At 44.3% G+C, this 23,379-nt stretch overlaps 1 protein-coding gene across 2 annotated transcripts in view; it reads left to right on the plus strand.

Moving 5' to 3' along the window:
* Positions 1–23,379, plus strand: part of NTRK3 (neurotrophic receptor tyrosine kinase 3) — a 408,224-nt gene that overhangs the window by 349,052 nt on the left and 35,793 nt on the right. For both annotated transcript variants that reach the window (XM_082198419.1, XM_082198420.1), the window contains exons 14-15: positions 2,895–3,067; positions 7,084–7,327. In XM_082198419.1, the coding sequence (XP_082054545.1) occupies positions 2,895–3,067; positions 7,084–7,327 (417 nt within the window). The remainder of the gene's footprint in view (positions 1–2,894; positions 3,068–7,083; positions 7,328–23,379) is intronic.

Genomic DNA, 23,379 nt, shown 5'->3' on the forward strand with positions numbered 1-23,379 from the left:
CTAAGTTTCTTAAGGCATGATAACAACATCATGAAGATATTAAATGGCTGAAAGTAATCAAGGGCCCAAGATGAGAATGGATGTTTTGCCATCTGTGCACTGCACTATCATCTATCTGAATCATCCATCTAAATGTCTCTAGTCAGGTTGTCCCCCAAGGGAGGAAAATTAAAATGAAATTATGTGATTTTTGAATAGATGTGGGTTAGAATGATAAGACAGGGATTCTGGGGTTTGGGTTGTGTGGTTTTGGTTGTGTGTGTGTTTTTTTTAAGCCTGCTCTATTTTAAAAGAGAAAACTTTCTCTGTCAAATGCCGTTCCACAGTATGACACTTCACACCTTGGCAAAGGAGAACAACTTGACATGGTTCTCTTTCAGAGTCTAACTCAATAGAGTCAGACTTCTGAAGAGACGTCAAGTAAGATGGATTCAATCTGCAATAGCTCTTGCTATGTCTTCAAATGCTTTCCGAGATTCCATTCAGACTGTTTTCACACATCATGCTTTTATGAGGTGGTGAGCAAAGGAAAGTGGCCTGTTCCTCTCACTCTTTCTCAGCATAGAATAATAACGAAGATAAAGAAAATGTCACTCTTATTATTTTATTCATTTAATAACTGCCTCACTTTTCAGTCCAAAGGGGACCTTTCAGGCAGTGTGGCAAAATGCAATCAAATTATTTCAATCCAGGGGCCACACCTGCTGTCCAGGCTCATATCGCTCCCATTTCTTCTTTCAATGCCCAGGTCAGCAGCAGGCAAGGTTGAAAAGCATCATAGGAGCAATGGAAGCTCCTAAGTTTAAATCTTTGGTCTTCCTGGCTCTTTATTGTCCACACTGACTGGCAACAGCTCTCCAGGCTTCAAGTTTTTCACAAGCCTACCTGGAAGCACCAAGGATGGAACTTTGAACCTTCTTCATGTAAAGCCTGAGCTCTGTCACTGAAAGCTATGGTCCAGATTGCAACTGATGGAGACAAAAAGATGTGATCTTAGGCACTCGTCACCTATTGATTAATGTCAGATGCTCAGTACCATTGCTTGCCAGCTATTCAATGGTAAAAGACTAAATATAATTACATGACCGCAATCACATACTGTTGGATATGAGTTATGATGGCGTATTAAAGTCAGTATCATCCAGTGTCAAATACAGGTATGAAATATCTGCTGAATATTTGACACTGAATTAGGGATGGGCAGATCAGACTAGATCCATATTAGTTTGACATGTGCTCAATTATAAGTTGGCTACATTCTGGCTTTTTTGCAAAAGGAAAATAAAAGGAAAGAACACAAAAATGTGTTTAAATTGTATGTACATCCTCCTAAAGTACGCTTTTTATAGCACTCTGTGAGTATTCTCCTAAAACAAACCATTTTTACATGAATCTAATGCATTTCCCTTGAAAATATGTATTGTGAATGCTTTGAGATGTATTTCCCCCCTAAAATATGCATTTTTATATGCTTCTCCGTGTAGTTCTCCTAAAATATTCATTTTGTGCATGTTTTCTTTGAAAATGCATCATAAAATTCAGTGGTGAATAAACTGATTAATAGCTGCATTCCAGTCTTTATATAAGTGCAGGACCAAGGAATTAGGTCAACCTATTTTAAAAATGTAGACTTAGACTAAATCAATACCTCCCTTTCCCCCTACACTGAAATCCTCAATGAAGAATTCCTGAGAGCATATTCATCTTTAGCTGAAAGCTGTGTCTTCATGAGGAAACATACCAAACACAGGTGTAATATGCTTTCAACTAATTCTTAAATAAACCCAAAGCCACTCCAGTATTAATTCCATGCGCGCAATTGGCAAAAGTACCTAATCATGGCAAACCATGAGTGTGGTTGAGGAGCCATTTTCAAGAAGAATACAAATTTGAGTCTCAGTCTCTCAATAAACTGTTTAAACCAAAGGGAATGAAAACAGGATTTGGGGGGGGGGATTGCAGTAGAGATGACACACACACACACACACACACCAAAACATCAATTTACAGAATTAAAGACAGCAAATTCAGCTCTTCCAAAGTAAATGGGTGGACTAGTTCAGAAGAGTTGTAATAAGGAACTATGATGTTTTCTGCCCGTCATTGAGAATTGGTTTCAAATTCTGGGTTCATGGTTTTCCAATTCTGACTGAGCTAGAAATAAGTGGAAGCTATTACCTGCCTGCTCTCTCACAGATGGGTTTGTGGAAATTCCACTTCAATGAGATTTGAGCTTGGGTCAAACACACACACACATACCATTTCATAACTGGTGATCTTCTGGCATTGTTTCTGAATAAACAGTGCCCATGCTTCCCACTATATCAGCAGTGGGCAACCATTTCAACCTTCTGGGCAACTTTGTGGGGGGGTCTCATGCTAGTTATCTGCACACCATAGGAAGTTTCCATTTGATAGGTGGTAATCTGTATTTATGAGACGCGGGTGGCGTTGTGGGTTAAACCACAGAACCCAGGACTTGCTGATCAGAAGGTCAGTGGTTCGAATCCCCGTGATGGGGCAAGCTCCCGTTGCTCAGTCCCTGCTCCTGCCAACCTAGCAGTTCGAAAGCACGTCAAAGTGCAAGTAGATAAATAGGTACCACTCTGGCGGGAAGGTAAACGGCGTTTCCATGCGCTGCTGTGGTTTGCCAGAAGTGGCTTAAGTCATGCTGGCCACATGACCCGGAAGCTGTACGCCGGCTCCCTCGACCAATAAAGCGAGATGAGCGCTGCAACCCCAGAGTCGGTCACGACTGGACATAGTGGTCAGGGGTCCCTTTACCTTTACCTTTTAATCTGTATTTACTCCATTTCAACAGGCTTAAAGCTTAGGAGGAAAGTAGCCCTTGTTAGCTTCCTCATTTTGTCTTTTTATCCTCCTCTTTCCCTCAGGCCCTGAAGGACCCAACTTTGGCCGCCCGAAAGGATTTCCAAAGGGAGGCAGAACTTCTCACCAACCTTCAGCATGACCACATTGTAAAGTTCTATGGTGTCTGTGGTGATGGAGACCCTCTCATAATGGTATTTGAGTACATGAAACACGGAGACCTGAATAAGTTTCTGAGGTAAATCCTGAACAAACTTGGTTTACAATGATTTAAAGTTCTTAAGGAGAGACCTCAAGGAACCATAAAGCCTTCTGAAGTGGGAATTGTGCCCCACCAAGGTGCTAATAATGACTTTTAAAGCCTTGGGCAACTTGGGGCCTAAATATCTGAGAGGTATCTCCCCCTATACCAATCTGTCATTGAGCTAACATCAGCAGTTGATGTCCTCCTGGAAATCTAAGGGCAATCACTTATGCATTGACCAGAGAAAGGGCCTATTTTGTGGTGACACTCTGACTATGGAATGCCCTCCTACTTGAAATATGATTGACATAATGTCAAGATCCCAGCAACAATTGAAAACCCATCTTTTTCCCCATAGACCACCATGGGGAGGACAGTTGCCTTGGCCAGATTCGACCATTTCTGCAACTGACTTTGCTATTGTTTTATCCACTCCATTTATATTTTGTTTTGGTATGAACTATTGTGTCCTGGAGTACTGATAGCTCACCACAGGGAACACCTATACGCAGAACCAAAGGTTCCTGGTCCTATCCCTGGCAGCTCATAACAGGCACAGAGTCCGATCTATACCTTCTGCCTCTTATTGCCCCTTCCTTCTTAGCTCTCCACCAATTTGCTGATTACTCCACAGCTCTATGTAGGCCATTCGAAGACATGCAGAACTTTAGGATGCACTGGACTCACATTATCTTTTACTTCATGCGTGGCTCTTTTGGCAAGCGTGGTTAGCCACTGCTGGTCTGAACCAGCAGCAGCAGCACCTTTCCTGCTCACTGAAAATTTCAGCCAGTCTATCTTATAAGTATTTTGTTTATCCTTGGATTCTGGCCAACACTGAGCAATCAAAGCTACTAGTCATGATAGCTATGATCTCACTGTACTGTTGAAGACAATGTCTGTTAAGGATCACAAGTTGTGAGAGTGCTACACTCAGGCTTTGCTTGTGGGCTTCCCATGGACATCTATGGGCCACAGGATGCAGGACAAGATGGGGGCCATTTTTATTTGATCCAGCTGGGCTCTTCCTTTGTTAGGATGTACAATGCAAGGATCTGTGGGGTATAAGACTTCCAGTATTCATGGAGTGCAGCATGCCCTTAAATAAAGATCAGTTGTTAGTTCCTCGTATTTAGAAAATCAGAAGCTAGGTATGTGTGTGTTTTGTTTTGTTTCCCCCATTGTGTTTATTCAGCGGGAGCATAAATGTGTTAACAATGCAGACAATGACCCATGAGCAATAGAGTTGAGTCCTTGCGACATTTGCCAAGGCAAAGTGCTCCAGCTGTGGAATCTGACTCGTGACTGGGACAAATAAATCCCTTTCCTCGGCTGCCATTTATTTTAGCTGGCATCTAAAAGGACAAGACATTTTGGGAAGCATTCAAAGAGATGTTTATTAGCAACACAGGCATTTTGAGGGACCCCATTCCCTTTCTGAAAGAAAACCAGAACCTTCGGGCTGTGGTAGCATTAGAGGTGATTTGAAGCACCAGAGCTCTTGATGTTTTTCCTTCCCAGCCCTATAGGCCTACCTTGGATTGGGGAGACTTTGAGAGATTAAATGCATTTTCCAAGTCACTCTGACAAGCTAGCAAAAATCCAAAAGCTTTGTTCCACTAGATTTAACAAAGGAATATTGGCAATTCCCCCCATGTTGCCAAGGTCAAAGAGACAGCGGCCTCTGAATCCACCTTGTGTTTTTCTAGTTCTCCTCAATGCCTTTCTCACCATGTAATTAAAACACCATGATTCCCTCAGCAAATCCCATCCTCTACTTGTCGACTGCAAACAGACACACACTGCATGCATTAGCATCTAAATGAAGCACCATGTTCATGAAAGCCTCCATGTGCCTGTAATGGCTATTGTCTCCAATGGCTGCAGCTTAATACCAGTTGCTGGAAACCGCAGGAGGGGAGAGTGCTCTTGAGGTCAAATCCTGCTTGTGGGTTTCCCACAGGCTTCTGGTTGGTCACTGTGAGAACAGGATGCTAGGCTACAAGGGCCACTGGCCTGATTCAGCAAACTCTTCTTATTTTCTTAACTAAGGAGCTTCTATCCAGATCTCCTCCAGATCCTTGCTTCTAGAAAACAAAAAATGGAAAAGCGATGAAAGTACTCCGTACCAGTTGTTATCATCACAAAAAGCCATAAAACACGCACACATACTTAGAGAGAAAGATTTAGTGACACAGTACAGTGCAGAATATCCACTCAAAATTAATACAATTGCTACAACCTGAAAAGTACTAAAGCATCACCCTGCTCCTGGCTTTACTGGAGCCAGCAAAAACCTGTACAGATGAAAAAGTATTGCAGTACATTTAGAGAGTTCTTGGACATTGGCCAGGCTGTGGACGACAATCATTATGCACCTTTTGTTTGAACTTCTGGTACTGAAGGTGATCTCATAAAGTTATTACACATACACACACAGTAGAAGAAAGGGGCGTTTTTTTTGGGGGGGGGATATTGAAGTTTTCACAATACAATAAAATAAACAATTCTGCATTAAATAAAAAAAGAAACTAAAGAAAGAAGGAACAGGGGGGGGGGACCAGAAAAGGAACAGTGTTTCGCAAACTTGGGTATCTAGCTGTTCCTTGACTACAACTTCCATCATTCCTAGTTAGCAGGACCAGCCGTCAGGGATGATAGGAATTGTAGTCCAAAAACAGCTGGAGACCCAAGTTTGGAAAACACTGGTTTAGTTGGTGTGTTTAGCAATCAATTCCTCTTCCCAGAGAACTCTGGGAACTGTAGTTCTGTGAGGGGAATAAGGGTCTCCTATCACCTCCTAGCATCCTTTACAAACTACAGCTCGCAGAGTTATTTAGGGGGAGTCATGAGAGATTAAAGTGGAATCATAGTACTATAAATGTATGGTGTTACTGTGGTCCAGGTCGGCTCACACCATAATCCACAGGGATCAAATTCCTCAAGCATCCCTGTGTCAGCCCTAGACCTGTCCTCAGCACTCGCCTTTTCCACTATAGGTGACTCCTAACAATGCAAGCCACTTGACCTGTCACATCCCCATTTGTGGAGCCCTGTCATCTCCCTCTCTTTCGACAATGCATTTTGGAAAGCATCTGAAGGAGAGCCGTGAAAAGCTTCAACAGCTGAACCAGAAATATTTTGGCAGAAATCTGTCGCTGCCATGTCATATCTGTCTTCCTTCCCCCTCCTCTCCTCCGCATGTGCCTCAAACTTATCAGAGAGAGAAATTCCAGGATGCAAGCAAGTCAGAACTTGTTGCTCTCAGAGTTTAGCTCCATGTCAAGATGGAGGGATCCACCTGCACAGGCATTTTTCAATTTGTTCGCTCTCTGCAGGGCTGCTGCTGCTGCTGTTGTTGAAGAGGGTGAAATGCCAGGATTAATTTCAGACGAAGCCAGAAGAGAGAACCACAAAGGAAATGTTGCTGTTGTATCTAATAAAAGAGACAGGAGGCCACAGCAACATTGTCCTCCTTTCGCCACATATTAGGCATTTTCACCGTTCTGCTTCCATGCTGGCAATGAACCGGGGTGGATGGTGAAAACTGACCGAGGGCTCATGCATACTATCGTTTAATGTGGATAGTAAGTTTCTCGAACCTCTGTTAATTCTCCATTCTCCATATCACAATATGTTTAGCCTGGAGAAGAGAAGACCAAGAGTTGATATGAGTGGATATACAGTGGTACCTCTGTTACGTACTTAATTCATTCTGGAGGTCCGTTCTTAACCTGAAACTATTCTTAACCTGAAGCACCACTATAGCTAATGGGGTCTCCCACGGCTGCCGCCGCCCAATTTCTGTTCTCTGTAACCTGAAGTGTATGTAACCTGAAGCGTATGTAACCTGTAGGTACCACTGTATAGCCTTCTTTAAATGCTGCCACATGGAAGATGGAGCAAGCTTGTTTTCTGCCGCTCCGGCAGGTAGAGCCCAAATCAAGGGATTCAACTTGCAAAAAAAGGAGAGACTCCACCTAAACATTACCCTCTCTCGCCTTCCACAGGGCACACGGCCCGGATGCAATGATCCTTGTGGATGGGCAGCCTCGGCATGCGAAAGGGGAGCTGGGCCTTTCTCAAATGCTCCACATCGCCAGCCAGATCGCTTCAGGGATGGTTTACCTTGCCTCCCAGCACTTTGTACACAGAGACCTGGCCACGAGGAACTGCTTGGTTGGAGCTAACCTGCTGGTGAAGATTGGAGACTTTGGGATGTCCAGAGACGTCTACAGCACCGATTACTACAGGGTAAGGTGGCTCTGGTAATGGAGCCCAGAGGGGGTGGTACAAAAGCTGGGAAATGACATTGCAGAAGGTTTCCACATCTACCCCATCTTTCCTCACCCAAGTTTGGTACAATATGGAGGGCAGCTCTATCGCTAGTTATTAGTGATGGCAGCTGAACAAAGTTTCCATTCTCAGAAGCAAAATGCCTCAGAATCCCATAGGTTTGAGTCTAATAACAGGGGAGGACACTATTATTATTATTATTATTATTATTATTATTATTATTATTATTACTACTACTACTGCTACTACCCATCCTTTACCAGCAAATGCCATAGCCAGGTTACAACAAATTAAAATTAGAAACAGTTAAAGCAGATCACAATCAGCGGAATAGGGTGTGCCCTGCAAACAGACATCTCAAGTATACGGTGAAAAAGTTAGATGCCCCTCTGTGGAGAGGGCATCCCTCAATTCTGGGGCTGCCACAGAGAATAAGGAAAGTGGCACAAAAATGCACTGGCATGTGTGGGGGCAACAATTGCTTTGATGCAACACTGTGGCACTTCCCTTGCAAACAGATCAGAATGAATACTCAATAAACAACTGGATGTTTCACCACCCTCAAACTTTGGGCAAGCAGATAAGGGTGATTGCTCAGTAAGCAGGATGTCTGTAAGCATTCCCAGTCTTTCAGCTGAGCCTTAACAAATAACAAAACTCCAACTGGCAGATTAAAGTAAAGAGGTCCAGGTAAGGTATGCCCCTTTGATTCCACTGTATGTACAGAATGGGCCTCAGTGGTCCATGATGACATAAGCAGTGGGCAGAGAGGGGTGACTCAAGGATCCTGGAAACCAATGTTCCCATGTGGTCGGCTGAGGCACACTCAGTTGGGGAGGGAATATTGTGCCTGAGTAAATTAGTAATTTTGGAAAGAGCAGAACCAACAGAGTACAGCTATATTCTGAAGGAAGGCAGAATTGTGGATTGATCGATCGTTTTCATTAAAAAATGGAAATTACTGCAGTCGGTGAGATGTTAATGATTAGAACGTTCCATTCAGCAGTCCAAGTGGAATTTGTAGATCGGTGTTTGGGATCCTATGTCTCCCTCTAGATGTTGCTGGACTCCTAGTTACCAGCCAGCATAGCCAATGGTGAGGGGTGGTAGGAGTCGTATTCTGTTAACATTTGGAAAGACACAGATTTCCTACCTTTGTTCTAGAGGATCTCACGCTCATGATGGCTTTTTCAAGTGAAACAACTCCTGCATTTTCATTTTCATGCACTAAATAATCTACACCTATGCTTAGGCCACTCAACTACCTGTGAACCACGAAGCATTTTCTAGGTAGATCATTTGTTTATTACTACATTTCTATCTCATATTTCTTCCAAGGAGCTCAAGGTGGCACTCACACACTCTTCCCCTTCTCTTCCCCATTTTATCCTCACAACAAGGTTGTGAGGTAGGTTAGGCTGAGAGGCTCTGACTGGTCCAAGGTCACCCAATAAGCTTCATGGCTGAGTAGGGATTTGAACCCTGGTTTCCCAGGTCCCAGTCCAGCACTCTAATGCAGAGGCAAATAACCAGTCACCCTCCAGATGTTGTTAGACTCCAGCTCCCATCAGCCACAGCCAGCATGGCCAATGGTCAGGTATGATAAGAGTGATGGTCATAGAATCTAGAATTGTAGAATTCAAAGGGACCATGACAATGAAGCAGCTGTCCCACGCAGGGATCGAACCTGCAACCTTGGCATTATCAGCACCACGCTCTAACCGGCTGAGCTATCTAGCTGCTACCACATTTTTAGAGCTACATGTTTCCCACCTCTACTCTAGCCATTACACCATACTGTTTGCAGTTCAGAAGTCTAGCAAGGGGCTGGGCTTAATTTCTCATTTTTGAAATAAAAAAAAATTGGGAAAGTGCTTTTGAATGTACATGAAGATCTATTCTTAACCTACAACAGCCATCCCTTGTCCAAAAACCATAGTGCTAGAAACAGCAGTCATTCCCTAGAAAATACATAAAATTGTAATCTTTTTCCCCTTTCTAGCCATTTCTTATGCATTTACAATGCCTTCATTAATCCACATGTTGCCCTTCTGACATGTTTATCCTTTATTCCACCGCATGTGTTCGACATCCCTCCCTCTTTTCTCTTTCTCTTTTTCTCCCTTCCCTAGAAACAGGCATCGCTACAGCGGAACAAGTTGTACATTCCATTCTCTTTCTTTTCTCTGTGTCTTTCATTAACGAAAAGACATTGATAAATTAAAGAGAATCCAGTGGAGGGCAACAAAGATGATTAAAGGATTGGAGGCCATGACCTGCAGAGGGAGATTAAGGAAACGTAATACGCGGGGCTTACAGAAAAGGCAACTGGAAGAGAGACTGATAACTGTGCATAAAATATGGGAGAGGAAATAATAGGCAATTTAGGACCGACCTCGGTACACTTCATTCAGCACCGAACACAATTCAGACAAGGGAATAATTTGTTGGAGGTAGATGGTTGGACACCATCTTTCGGGAAGGTTCAGAAGGATGCGAGATAAGCTCCCGCGGCTTGGGATCAGGGGCAAGAGGAGGAAGGTCTCTTATGGCAAACACGTTATCTGACAGGCACGGTCTGCAATACCTGACCCCTGTCTGCAAATCTCTTCAAATGTATGCTGAGTGGTGCCGGGGAAAGGGAAAAAGACAATTCCGGCCATGAAGAGCAATTCTGACAATCGGTTAATCATGAACAGGAAGTGGATACTATGGGCAGAATGAAAACAGGAACAGGATGATCCGGTGTGCTGGCCCTAAGTATTTGGACTTATTTGATTTCCAGTTATTTCTAACCCTTTTATTTTGTGGGGTGGGGGGAGAGCGTTGAGGCCAACTATAGGATGCTCACCCACGTGTAAAGCAATTTAACTGTAATCTAACCTGGATGCTGCCACAGGATGCACAACTGTGGGCAAGGAAGATCAGTGTGTGTTGCACCCAAATTGGGCATTAAGAAGTACAGTATGTGAGACCACCATCCATCCACATCACTTTCTGGGATCTCCCCAGCAACATCTAGGAAATCTTTATCTAAGGAACCCACAGCAATGTACATAGAGTTCATAGAACCATAGAGTTGGAAAGGACCCCAGGGTCCCCATCTAGTCCACCCCCTGCAGTGTAAGAATCTCAGCTAAAACACCCATGACAGATGCCCATACAACCGCTGCTTAAAGTCCTTCGAGGAAGGAGAGTCCCCAACCTCCTGAGGGGGACTGTTCCACTGTCGAACAGCTCTTCCTGTCAGAAAGTTTTTCCTGATGTTTTGTCAGCATCTCCTTTCTTGCTGCCTTGTTTTCACCATACTAAGTGATTGCTGCTTAAGGTCATCCAAAGAGTGACATGGCTGAGTGAGACTCTGAACTTAGTTCTCTTTGGTCCCACTGCAGCTCATTATTATTATTATTATTATTATTATTATTATTATTATTATTATTATTACCACTACTACTACTACTACTACTACTACTACTACAAAATGTAGCTTGCAGCGACTTACAAAAAAATAGTACATGCATTGAAACCAACATAAAACTAAAACAGAATAAATGCTAAAAATACATTCATATTGATAAGAAGGCAGGCCTAAAGCATCCCAAGCATCCCACCCACTGAAAGAAGCCACAGATAATGAAAAGTCAAAAGCCTGGCAGAAAGGAAATGGGAAAGAGAATGTTGCATGCTAGCTTAATCTCTGAGCGGTGCAAGATTCCAGGGATTCCAGGCGTTTACCCAGGATTAGGTTTCCTTGGAATGAGGGACAAGAAACCATATACCATAAAGACTGTGGTGTCTTTATGGTATATGGTTTATTGATGATGATCATGATCATGACTATTATTATAATCATTATTATTAAATGATGATAATAATAATATCCCACCCATCCCTAGCCACTCTGAATGGCTCCCAACAGAACATTAATAATAATAATAATAATAATAATAATAATAATAATAATAATAATAATAAAGCTATAAAATATGAAACATTAAAAATTTCCCTAAACAGAGCTGCCTTCAGATGTCTTCTAAGAGTCAGATGGTTGTTTATTTCCTTGACATCTGATGGGAGGGCATTCCACAGTGTGGGCGCCACTACCGAGAAGGCCCTCTGCCTGGTTCCCTGTAGCTTCACTTCTCACAGTGAGGGAACCGCCAGAAGGCCCTCGGAGCCGAATTATTGACACATATATGCAACCTGAGCCTACAATGGAGGGGCTCACAGCATTAACATTCCAAGAAGGTCTGGCTTCTCCCATGGCCACAGCCTTGGATCCCAGCAGAGATCAGGCATGGCTCTCTGTCTCAGCTGTCCAGCCTGCTTCCAGCTGACACACACAGTCTGGCTTTGTCATTCTAACTAGCAGGGAGACCCACCCATTTATCCTCTGGCACTGAACCACTTTCTTTGATACCCTAACAACCCATACTTAGGGGGCCGTTAGCAAGAAACTTGTCTGGCTATTACAGCAATTGGATCATGGTTGGATTCAGGAATTAGAAGGGACTCAGACATATAGCCTCCCCCCCCCAAAAAAAAAACCCCATCACCCCCCACAAAAATAGGTAATGAATGATGATGCCAGGTGTGCCTCCCTGGAGATAGCATTCCATAAGTGGGGAGCGACCACTGAGAAGCCTTGTTATTGTGTTGTTGTTCTTCGCACCTCCCTCAGAGGGGGCACAAAGAGAAGGACCTCAGATTATTAACACATGGTTAATAAGTGGGTTCATGTGGGGAGAAGCAGAAAGCCAGTGCAATCATTGGTGTAGCCACTATGTGACTCTAGCCACTAGGCAAGACTTCTCCAATCTGGTACCCTCCAGATGTTTTGGACCGTAGCCCCAATCATCCCTGACCATAGGCCATGCTGGCTGGGACTGATGGGAGTCATAAACATCTGTAGGGCGTGAGAACTGGGAAGGCTGCTCTCTATGATGCCATGCTGGTGTGAGAGTGTGCCTAATGAGCTTGACCTTTTCGCACACTCTTTGGCTGTGACCTTAGATCAGGCACACTTAGTTTGCAGCCCATGAAATCCAACCCACTAGCCATGTAGTGCAGACCATCAGTGCATTGATAAACCTCTGCTGTAGGACTGCATGGGGTTGTCATTCACATGACTTGCTATAATGGCTGGATGGCTGTCTAAGGCTCAGGTCACAACTGATTTTATTTACTTATTTAAAATAAGCAAATGTTTCTTAATTTCCCTTTGATCAATTTTTTCCCCAGGATAATGTACTAAACTAATTCATAACAACACATCAATACCATTTAGAAACTCAACAAAAAGATAGAACATAGCAAAATGCAAGAAAGGCAAAAGCAAATAAAAACATGAAAAACTAAAATGCAGAATAGAGCAAATTAAATCCCCCACAATCCAAAAAATGCTAAAATGCCTGGGCAAATGGGAAGGTCATCACCGGGTGCCAAAAATGCTTGTAATGTTGGTATCAGACACACCTCCTTGGGGAGGACATTCCATAATCATTGCAGAAAAGCTCCTTATCTAGGACTGAATTAAGCAACATACCCTTCGGTGATAAGCGGAAGGGTCTCTCAGCAATTGAGAATAACCTTTTAATGGATTCAGATTCGTGGTTCCCAGGGCAGGAACCCAAAGCAAACTTGAGTTCCAGGTGATTTCACTGAAATGTTCCTGTGAGCGTCCATGCTGAGTTTCCCCTGGAGAATGCAGCAATTTATCATTTTCTCGGGTATAGGCTGTGGAGAATTCCATCTGAAGGTTGACATTGACATGACAGGTCTAAAGCTCACTGCAGGCTGCCAAGTTAGTTAAAACCCACCAGACCTCTCTGCATGGCTCTGGCTAGGTATGTTTGTCAGTATGTATGTGCCTGTAATTGCACACATTTTGCATTTTTACTAAGCACAAGTGATGGGATGCATGAATACATTCTGGGCTCAGGCTTGACGCCTGGCTCTTTGCTTTCATTGCTTGGATGTTGTTGGTGGTGTTTTTTTTAAATCTTTTAAAACAAAGGGAGAGAAGCACCATCTGGCTCTCGCCTAAGTGGGATGCAAAGCGCTTTGCAAAGGTGAACTGCTTAATTTCCCGCAACACGTCTGTGTACAACAAACAGACATTTATGTAACAAAAGCAGCAGCAACATCAGCCTTCTTCTCCCCATAAGTCTCTCTGTGTTCTGCCTGAAGACAGATGCATCCTTTTCCTATTCAGATCACCTTGGAATGAGTTCAGCTGTTTATCCAGCTTTGACAAGGCAAGAGGGTTTTGTTTTATGGTTTGGAAAATCATTTTTTAAAAAAAGAAATACACACACACACACACACACAGATTGGAGATAACATTTTGAGCAGTGGAAAACGTCAAAAGGAAACTATCATCCTGGCAACCATCATATTTCAAAGTCACAGGCATGGGTGGATTGGATTCTTGATATGCCTTCCTTAGAGGCAGAGGTGCATGAAACCAGCCCCTTTATTTTCACACAGATGTGCACCTTTTCTCCCTTTAGGGGAGTGTGTGATTAAGACATTTATCTGCAAATACTGATGTGCAGTTTTTGCAGTGCAGTTCTTAATCACTGTATTTCACTACAGGGTGCATTCCATTGCATTCAGTGAGCTTGATTGTCTTATCTCCTTGCACATTCAGCTTGCACCTCCCACCCCCCATTGGCAATAACCAGAAACCCTCCTGTCCGCTCAGGATACTTATCTGCTACAGAGAATTTTCAGCTTTTGCCATCAGAAGCTAAAAAGCTCAGGAGTTTGTGGCATTCCTTAATGAGGGTTTTTCTTCCAAAACCACGAGATTGCTGATAAATCCAAGGTAGCTGAAAATATCTGCCCCCAATCCAGATCCAGTTCACGGATGGCATTCTCCTCTTCATAAGAGCTGCCCTGGTAAATATCTCTGGGTGTATCTAGATTTGTTCGCTCTGCTGAAATGAATGGACATTTTGTGGACATATAAGAACATTTTTTCATAAAGAGTATACAAAGATTATGCTCTTATTATTGAGAGCTAGCAAATAGGCAATGTCCCTATTTGCATCTGATGAATCTTGGAGGCTATGGCCAAGACCCTATGAGTTTAAGCAGTTCAGATGTGACCCTCACATGGAATGAGAAGGAGTGACTCCCAAAGGCTGCAGCTTTGGGGACATTTTCGTTTAGAGAACAGGCAAGTAAGACATGAAAAGGGGACTGAACAAATTCATGGAGGAGAAGGCTGCCAATGGCTACCAGCCATGATGGCTATGTTCTACCACCACTTTTGGAGGCAGCAATGATTCTGAATAGCAGTTGCTGGAAGCCACATGGGAAGAGAGTGAGGGTGTCACACAGGCCACTGTGAGATCAGGATGCTGGATTAGATGGGTCATTGGCCTGATCCAAGCTCTTCTTATGAGCTACCCGCCCTCTTTCTTCTTGGGCTGTGACTCAGTCCACGAATGCAGGCATGCCCTCTTCTTTTGGTATGTGAAAATTGCTGCTAGAAATTCCGCTGCAGTATATTTAGCACATGGTTACTAGGCCACTCTTGGAAATCTAGCTGCAGCGTAACTGGATAAATCGATTCCTCACCTGCCCTTCAGGAGTTCTATCATTCCCTCCCATTTGATTGATGCTAATTAAATGAGCTTCTGGCCCTTTTCCCCTTGATTAAAACTGAAGAAATAATGACCTGTGAAATGCCGGCCATTTCCAGTTAAATAGAGTTGGTGGAAGAGCTGCTTGTGATCCCAACCCTGTCATTAGGGCACCTGTCAGTAGCCTAGTAGGTGTTTGGGACAAGAGGGAGTGCAAATTAGATGCCTCAGTATCTAATAAGCCATTTATTACTTGCCTCCCAGCAGAATCATTTTGTTCCTTCTTTCCCAAGTGATATGATGTTTAAGGCAGCTATTTGGTGTCAAACAATGCAAGCATCTCTGATGGAAGCTTGAAGCTGCCTTATAATGAGATGGACTGTTGGTTCATGTAGCTCAGTATTGTCTACACTGACTGGCAGAAGTTCTCCAGGGTTTCAGGCAGGGTATGTTTCTCAGCCCTACCTGGAAATGGTAGGGATTAAACCAAGGACCTTCTGCCTGGAAACCAGGTGTTCCACCATTGAGCTACGGACCTTTCTATACCAGTTAAGAGAGGGGACTTCCAAAAGTAACACTAGGATGATTCCTTTGGGGCATTTCACACAACTTGAGAATCAATGGTGGCCACTCTGAGAATCCCAATGCAGATCTCTCCAACATGGGATGGGAGGAGAAAAAATTCAGTTCAGTTCAGTTCACATTCAAAGGAAAACCTACCCAATCTGCACTTGCTGAAGTCTGCACTTACTTGCAGTTCTCCGGCCAACTGATATATATAAAAGTACCTGCACTGAGGTAAAATGTGCATAAAGATGCATATATATGTGGAAATAGTGTATAAAACTGCATTGTGTTAGGGGAAATTGCATACAAATTTTGCATTGAAATTTTGCATGTAAAAATGTGTATACCAAGAGAAATTCTTCACACAGGGCATAGTTAAACCATGAAACTTGCTTGTGCAGGCGTCAAGTGATGACCCCAAACTTAGATGGCTTTGAAAGCGGATTGGACAAATTGATGAAGGATACCACTGCCTGTGGCTACTAGCCCTAGTGGCTATGTTCTGCCTCCATGGTTAGAGGCAGAAATGCTTCTCAATATGAGTTGATGGAAACCCCCAGGAGACTGCTCTTGTGCTCAAGGCCTGCTCATGATGTTGCCCTGGGCATCTGGGAGGCCACTCTGAGAATAGGATACTAGACAAAAGGGGTCATTGGCCAGCAGGGCTCTTACTATGTTTTGTCTAAAATGCTGGTGAGGACACTTTTTTTTTTAAGTTATCTGATGTGGAAATGTGGAAACCTGAACTAGAGAAATGAGAAACAAAGTAAAATTGACTGATGCCACCATCCCTGCTCCCAGTGGCAGGCCTTGCGTGGCGAGGCTCTGCGCCTTGCAGTTCCCTCAGAAGTAAACACACAGACACAAATGTGTTGGGTTAATGGGATAAATTAGGCCACAACTTTATTGGTTATAGATGTGAGTGGTTTGGCTTAGGCAATTGGGTGAAGCAAGACTATATCCTGACTCCTACCTGTCTGCAGGAGTCCCGATAGGGGGAGCCCTATGATATACATCAATTGAGCACCCCCAAGGTCACCGGTAAGGGACGCGGGTGGCGCTGTGGGTAAAACCTCAGTGCCTAGGACTTGCCGGTCGTATGGTCAGCGGTTCGAATCCCCACGGCGGGGTGAGCTCCCGTCGTTCGGTCCCAGCTCCTGCCCACCTAGCAGTTCGAAAGCACCTCTAACTGCAAGTAGATAAATAGGTACTGCTTTATAGCAGGAAGGTAAATGGCGTTTCCGTGTGCTGCACTGGTGCTGGCTCGCCAGAGCAGCTTCGTCACGCTGGCCACATGACCCGGAAGTGTCTTCGGACAGCGCTGGCTCCCGGCCTCTTAAGCAAGATGAGCACGCAACCCCAGAGTCGGTCACGACTAGCCCGTACGGGCAGGGGTACCTTTACCTTTACCTTTAAGGTCACCGGTGGGGTTGTGGCATGGCCCACGCCCAGGCCTCAGACAGGAACCACACCCCCGGATCCCTTTAACAGGATATCCTTAACGTGGAGGGGCAAGCCAGAGGCAACAACCGCCCCTCACATGACAAGGCTTACCCAATGCCCAACCTTACAAAGTTGTGACAATTGCTACTAGGTAGGTGAAAACCAAATGGCTGGTGCCAATTTGCCAAGTGGAAAAAATCCTACCCGGCCCCGACAACCAGGTGACCGACATTAGTCATAGTAAGGCCATAGTCAAGCAACTCAAGAAAAGAGGGGGCTGGGAGATCCGACGGAGGAGACGAATGGAGGCTGCCCTCCCCAGCCGCGCTGCACTCCAAATACCACATGACCATGCCCCCGGCTAACCCGATTGGTCAGCCGAGGGGCGTGATACAGTGGCTGGGAGTTCTAATTATGTGGGCAGCACTCCTCTGCCCACAGCTGGGTCACTGGGAGGTCCCTGGTCGCTGCCCGCAACACGCCCCACCCCCTCCGAAAAGGGGAGCTGTTCTGTAGTAGCTTTCTTAAGTTTTTTAGTGAGCTTTTCTTTCTCTCTCTGGCTGTTCTCTCTTCTCCCTCATTTACACCTAACAGAAAAAAGCCCCACAGTTAATGACTCCTACCCTCCCTTCCTTTTTGAAACTTGAAGAGCCCTTCATAGCAAAGCATTGTGAGTGCAGAGGAATTAATGGGACAATTAGGCTGTGTTACATTGCAAGGCATTATCTCAGAATGGTAATTATCCTAATTTCTCTGTCTCCCCCCCCCTTCCCTGCAGCACCTGATCCTCAGACTCCCTTTCCCCACTTCATTCTCTCCCCTTCAGCTCTCCACCTGTGTGGTTGATACTTTCGGATGTGCTTGCTGTTCATTTTATTATCGGTAATGAGAGTAATGCTGACAAAGGAACTCCTGTCAGGTCGATGGGAAGCTCTTGGTTGGGAGTGCCAATGAATTGGAGCTTGTGGGTGGCGGGGACTAAGCATGGCTCACAGAAGCAAAGGTTGTGATGCCGAGAGCTGCTTAGGCCAAGGATGGCCTTGTGGGAGACTTGTATGGCCTCTTTATTTAGTTAGGCTTTCAATTTGTTTTTTCTTCCTCTCTTTTTTATAACACTTATCCAGCAACAAGGACAGGGGGCTCTGGGGAAAAATAGGCGATAGGGGCTAAAGAAGTAGCTGTATGAAAGGAAAGCTAATATAGTCATATTGACTATTGTTAATAATAATAATAATAATAATAATAATAATAATAATAATAATAATAATGCATTATTTGTACCTGCCCCAGCCACTCTGGGTGGCTTCCAATGTATATAAAAATATAATTAAACATTAAAAAGCAGCCCTAAACAAAGTTGCCTTCAGATGTCTTCTAAAGGTTATCTAGTTACTCTTCTCCTGATGGGAAAGTGTTCCTCAGGGGGGCACCACTACTAAGAAGGTCCTCTGCCCCGTCCACTCTGGGCAGCTTCCAATGGATAACCAAACATCAAACATTAAAAACTTCCTTCTACAGGGCTGCCTTCAGATGACTTCTAAAAGTCTGATAGTTGTTGTTCTCTTTGACATCTGATGGGAGGGTGTTCCACAGGGCGGGTGCCACTACCAAGAAGGCCCTCTGCCTGGTTCCCTGTAATTTCAGTTCTTGCAGTGAGGGAACCACCAGAAGGCCCTCAGAGCTGGACCTCAGAGTTGGACCACAGAGCTGAGTGAAGGTGGTGGAGACGCTTCTTCATAAGACTTTGTAGACCACTGGTTTCCAAGTGGTGGGCTGGATCTTACTGCCAGATCCATGGCCTGATCAAAAATGGTTCACAATAGCACCACCACCACCATCATCATACTATATTTGGGGGGGGGGGATATAAATTTGTATAATGGCATTATGAAAACTGTTGAGACAGGCAGGGAGGCAGGTGGGGAAGGGGGTGGAGAGAGAGAATATAAGGTCACTCACATTCATGTATCATTGCAAAGGTGGATCAAACCAAGCCAAGCATCTTGTTGATCAGAGAGAAACTCCAAAAGCATTTTAAAAGTATGGTTTTTGTGGTGCATTTTGGGGTAAGTGGGGGCAAACACACACATCTTAGCTTGTTGAGTGTGCTGGGGACTCTTTAATTGTGACAAACTAGAAGGCTTTTCTTCATATGAAGGGGCATTCTGCAAGACATAGAGAAGAAGAGCGGCACAAATTTACATATAAATATCCTCCTTAACTTTTGTAATTACGATATTTGCATGGAAAGAGTTGTCTTTTTGGAGGGGAGCGGGAATTCTCCTGGCTAGTATGTGGTCAGAATATTTGCTCTTGGAATTTTCATTTCAAAGAGGGGGAAAGAACATAAAATAAAATATGCTATGAATTGAAAACTGCACAATCCTATGCATGTCTGTGCAGAAGTCATATTGAAGCCAGTGGGACTGACTTCCAGATAAGTATGCCAAAGAATGTAGCTGTTGTTACTTTTTCTGTCTTAATTGCTAAGATCAAGATCAGAGGATTAAACCAGAGGATGTTCAGTAAAGCTCAGAGCAGGGCTGGCCCAAGACATTTTGGTACCTGAGGCAGCCCCCTGCCAGGGAAGAAGGGGTGAGTGAAGATCTGCACCAAGAACAAGGGGATAATAAAGACCTACATTGGGAACAAGGGTGGGAGGAGACCAGTAGTGCCTCCTATTCACTAAGATGCTGCTGTATTGGGGGTGAGAGGACTGCTGAAGCACCTGCAGATCCAGCCTCCAAGAAGCACCACAGCTGTGGATGATACATTTCTTGGAGGCCAGATCTGCTGCCTTTGTGGTTCCTGCCACCTGAGGCAGTCTCTTCACCTTGCTTCATAGGCAGGCCAACCTTGGTTCAGAAGAAGACCCAGGAGGTAGGACTGAGGAATATTCAGGATCAGCGAATAAGACAATAATTCAGGCTAGATACACATCTAAACTCGGATAGACCTTGTTACTTGAGGAAAGTGCCACTAAGAAAGAAGGTTCTCTTCCCTATCTAGGAAAAGCCAATGGCCAGCCTGGGTGGTCTCGAAGGTTCTTTGGTGAGAAACTGTGGTGACAGGGCTTGCCACATGGGATAGTTGTCAGCAGTTCCTGACAAAAGCCGTGGAGAAGTTTCTGCATTGCTTTGCTTTGGATAATGAGTGAAGGGGCCAAGAATCCCATCATTCACAGATGACATTTGGAGAGACATGAGCATTCCTCCCTCCCACCCACCAGTTTTCATGCAGTCATTGCTAAAATATAAAAGCTTTTTAGAGTTTTGGATTGGCTTGCAAAATGAAGCTTGTTATTTCTGTTTCACAGAGGGAGGGGACGAGTCAGTTCAACGGTCTAGTCGGCCACACTCTCTTTCAGGATACTGATCCAACACCCTCACCAACTTTCTCATTTTCTCCTGTTCTATCACACAATGTTCCAGGGCTACAGTCCATGCTCAGGGCCATAACTCATTGGCAGAGCATCTGTCTTGCAGTCAGAAGTCACAAGTTCAATCCCCAGCATCTCCAGGTAAGACTGGGACAGAGCCCTGGTCTGAAACCCTGGAGAGCAACTGCCAGCCAGTGCAAGCAACACTGAGCTACATGGACCAAAGATCTGATTCAGTGTAAGGCAGCTCCCAATGTTCCTATGCTCAGTCTATAGCTGATTCCTCGGTTGGGAGGTTTGCCCCTTTAGGGTCATTTAAAAAACAACAACAAACTACTGCCAACCTTGGATTTGCTAATATCTCCTTCTTGTTTCTCTGAGACTCCAGTACTTTGGGCTGCGTTCAGTATTAGAGGGAGTAATGGTGACTAGAGTATATTCCTGGTTCCTTTCATGTGCATCATCTAAAGCTCAAAGACCAGTCCTTTATGTGCCCACACCCCATATTGTGCTGATAAGTGTCAATGGATATGCTGGTATAATGATAACCTTGTTCTTCTTAAACTCCCATTCATTTCTGTGAGTCTTGCATGGTGGATGTCTGGCAGTAGCCTTTAATCAAATAATTTTTGTGATTAGGCTCTCACACAGAGAATGTTAACATTGGTGGGCAATGGTGCACAAAATTGCATATGCATTGGAACAGGAGTTTTTGGAAGGGCAGCTCCTTGAATGTCTAAGGGAACAACAACAACAAAAGAATTTTCCTTCCTAATTCAAGAACATGAAAAGCAGCCCCTTTGAATGCACAACATCTAGATGTGAATAGTTTGCAATGAGCTGGGCAAACAAATTCACCATAAAACCTCGGGGATGTCCTAATGAGGCCCATTTGCTCATGTTTCTCCACCATTGTACTATCATCTATGTCTGTCAGCAGTTTGGACTTTAGCAGAAACCTAGATAGCCGCCCTGAGCCCGGCTTCGGCTGGGGAGGGCGGGATATAAATAAAAATTATTATTCTTATTCTTATTCTTATTCTTATTCTTATTCTTATTCTTATTCTTATTCTTATTCTTATTCTTATTATTAGATGAGTAAACTATCTTGGAATGCTATTGCACCAAGATCCAGTTTGCAGGCTTCCCATTGGCATCCGGTTGGCCAATGTGAGAACAGGAGGCTGGCCTCGAAGGGCCATAGATGCAATCCAGCAGGCTCTTCTTATGTTCTTATATGGAGGGTGTGTGCTCAGGCCTCTGAGTACATTCCAGAGACAAAGGTCAACAGGGTTGATTTGGCCCCTGTGGTTGAAAAGTGCCATGAAGTCTCTAGATTGGCCAGGCCTGGTATAAATACTCAAAGCCTAGTCTTCTGCATTTCTTGGTCATCACTAGATATTTTCAGCCACTGGCCTGAGGCACCCTGAGCTGAAGACCCTCCAGGTTTAAATTCAGATATGGCAGTCCCCTTATGCGGATAGCGTCATTATACAGTTTGGTCCCTAGGGGGCACTGGACTTTAGTTGTATCTAGATGGAGTTAGAAATGTGCTGTTGCTGCTGTGATCTTGATCAAGAGATAGAATAACATTCTTGTTCAGCCTCCTGAGATGGGCCACAGGACTTTGCCAGTCCTTTGCCAGCACCTTTAGGGATTTAGGGCTCTGCGAGCAGTGCACTCACACTGGGCGTTGACCTAAGGGAGTGCCTTCTCAAAGCCCAGTAAGTGAGGTGCTTGGCTTTGGGAAGGAAGCGCGAGGCTCTGAGGAGGTCCCAGAGTCTTCCCTTCTCCTTCCCAAAGCCTAGTTTAGCACTTCACCAGCTTTGGGGAGGATGTAGGTGGAGTATAGGACACTGCCAGAGCCTCATGCCTCCTTTCCAAAGCCAAGTGCCTCCTTACCTGCAAATTTGGGGGCAAATTTTGGCCTCACACAAGATGCAATAGAATCCTAAGAGTTGGAATGTCATCTATAGTCCAACCCCCTGCAATGCAGGAATCTCAGCTAAAGCATCCATGACAGATAGCCATCCAACCTTTACTTAAAAACCTCCAGTGAAGGAGAGATTGCAACCTCTCAAGGGAGTCTGTTCCACTGTCAAACAGCTCTTACTGTCAGAAAGTTCTTCCTGATGTTTAGTTGGAATCTCCTTTCTGGCACCTTGAAGCCTTTGATTCAAGTCCAATCCTGAGAGGAGGCCTACAAAGGGGCTACTTGATGCTGGGAGCAACGTGAGACATGGTGGAAGGTGGCCTGTGAAGCAACGGAGCTGAACTAAAGCCATCCTTGCAGTGGACCAGAGCCAATAAGTAGCTTAGGTCCTAACCGAATTATTCCATCAAAAACAGGTTGCTCCAAATCCCTTCTAATTCTTCCCAGCAATAACTTAAGCTTTGCAACGTTTTGCTAGAATCTCACAGCAGCCAGGAAAAAAAATATATTTCTCCTCTTTCTCTTCCCCTGACCATACAAGGGAAATGGATGAGATCATTGGGTTTTGTATAGTCTGAAGCAATGGCAGATTCTTCATATTTACTCAAAGAGGGTTGTAAATCAACAATGGAGTGCCGTCTCTCTAAGTTATTTGCAGAGGGATGGGGGAGAGAGACATCAGTCTTTCATCCCAGCACGTTAGATGAGATTAGCACTGTTCTTTATTATATTTGTGTCCCCCCCCCCTTCTAAATCTTGATTGCTTTTTTTGCTTAGAGTTTGTTTGTGCATAATGCCCCATTGTTGGCTGTGGGATTCTCATATCAGACAGCTTGTAACTTCTGAATCCAGGGGAGTTTTTTTAAAAATACAGCAATAATATTATTTCCCTCCCTCTCAACCAGAGCCTCCAACCATCACTGAACTCTACATATAAGCCTTTGCCAACCTGGAGTCTTCCGTAAGCTTTGGACTACAACTCCCATCATCCCCAGCCAGGGTGCTATGCTTGCTGGGGATGATGGGAGTTGTAGTCCAAAGCTTACGGAAGACTCCAGGTTGGTGAAGACTGCATTGTATCGATATACGGATGCAG

This window comes from Podarcis vaucheri (genome assembly GCF_965113315.1).
Source record: "Podarcis vaucheri genome assembly, chromosome: 14".
Lineage (NCBI taxonomy): Eukaryota > Metazoa > Chordata > Lepidosauria > Squamata > Lacertidae > Podarcis > Podarcis vaucheri.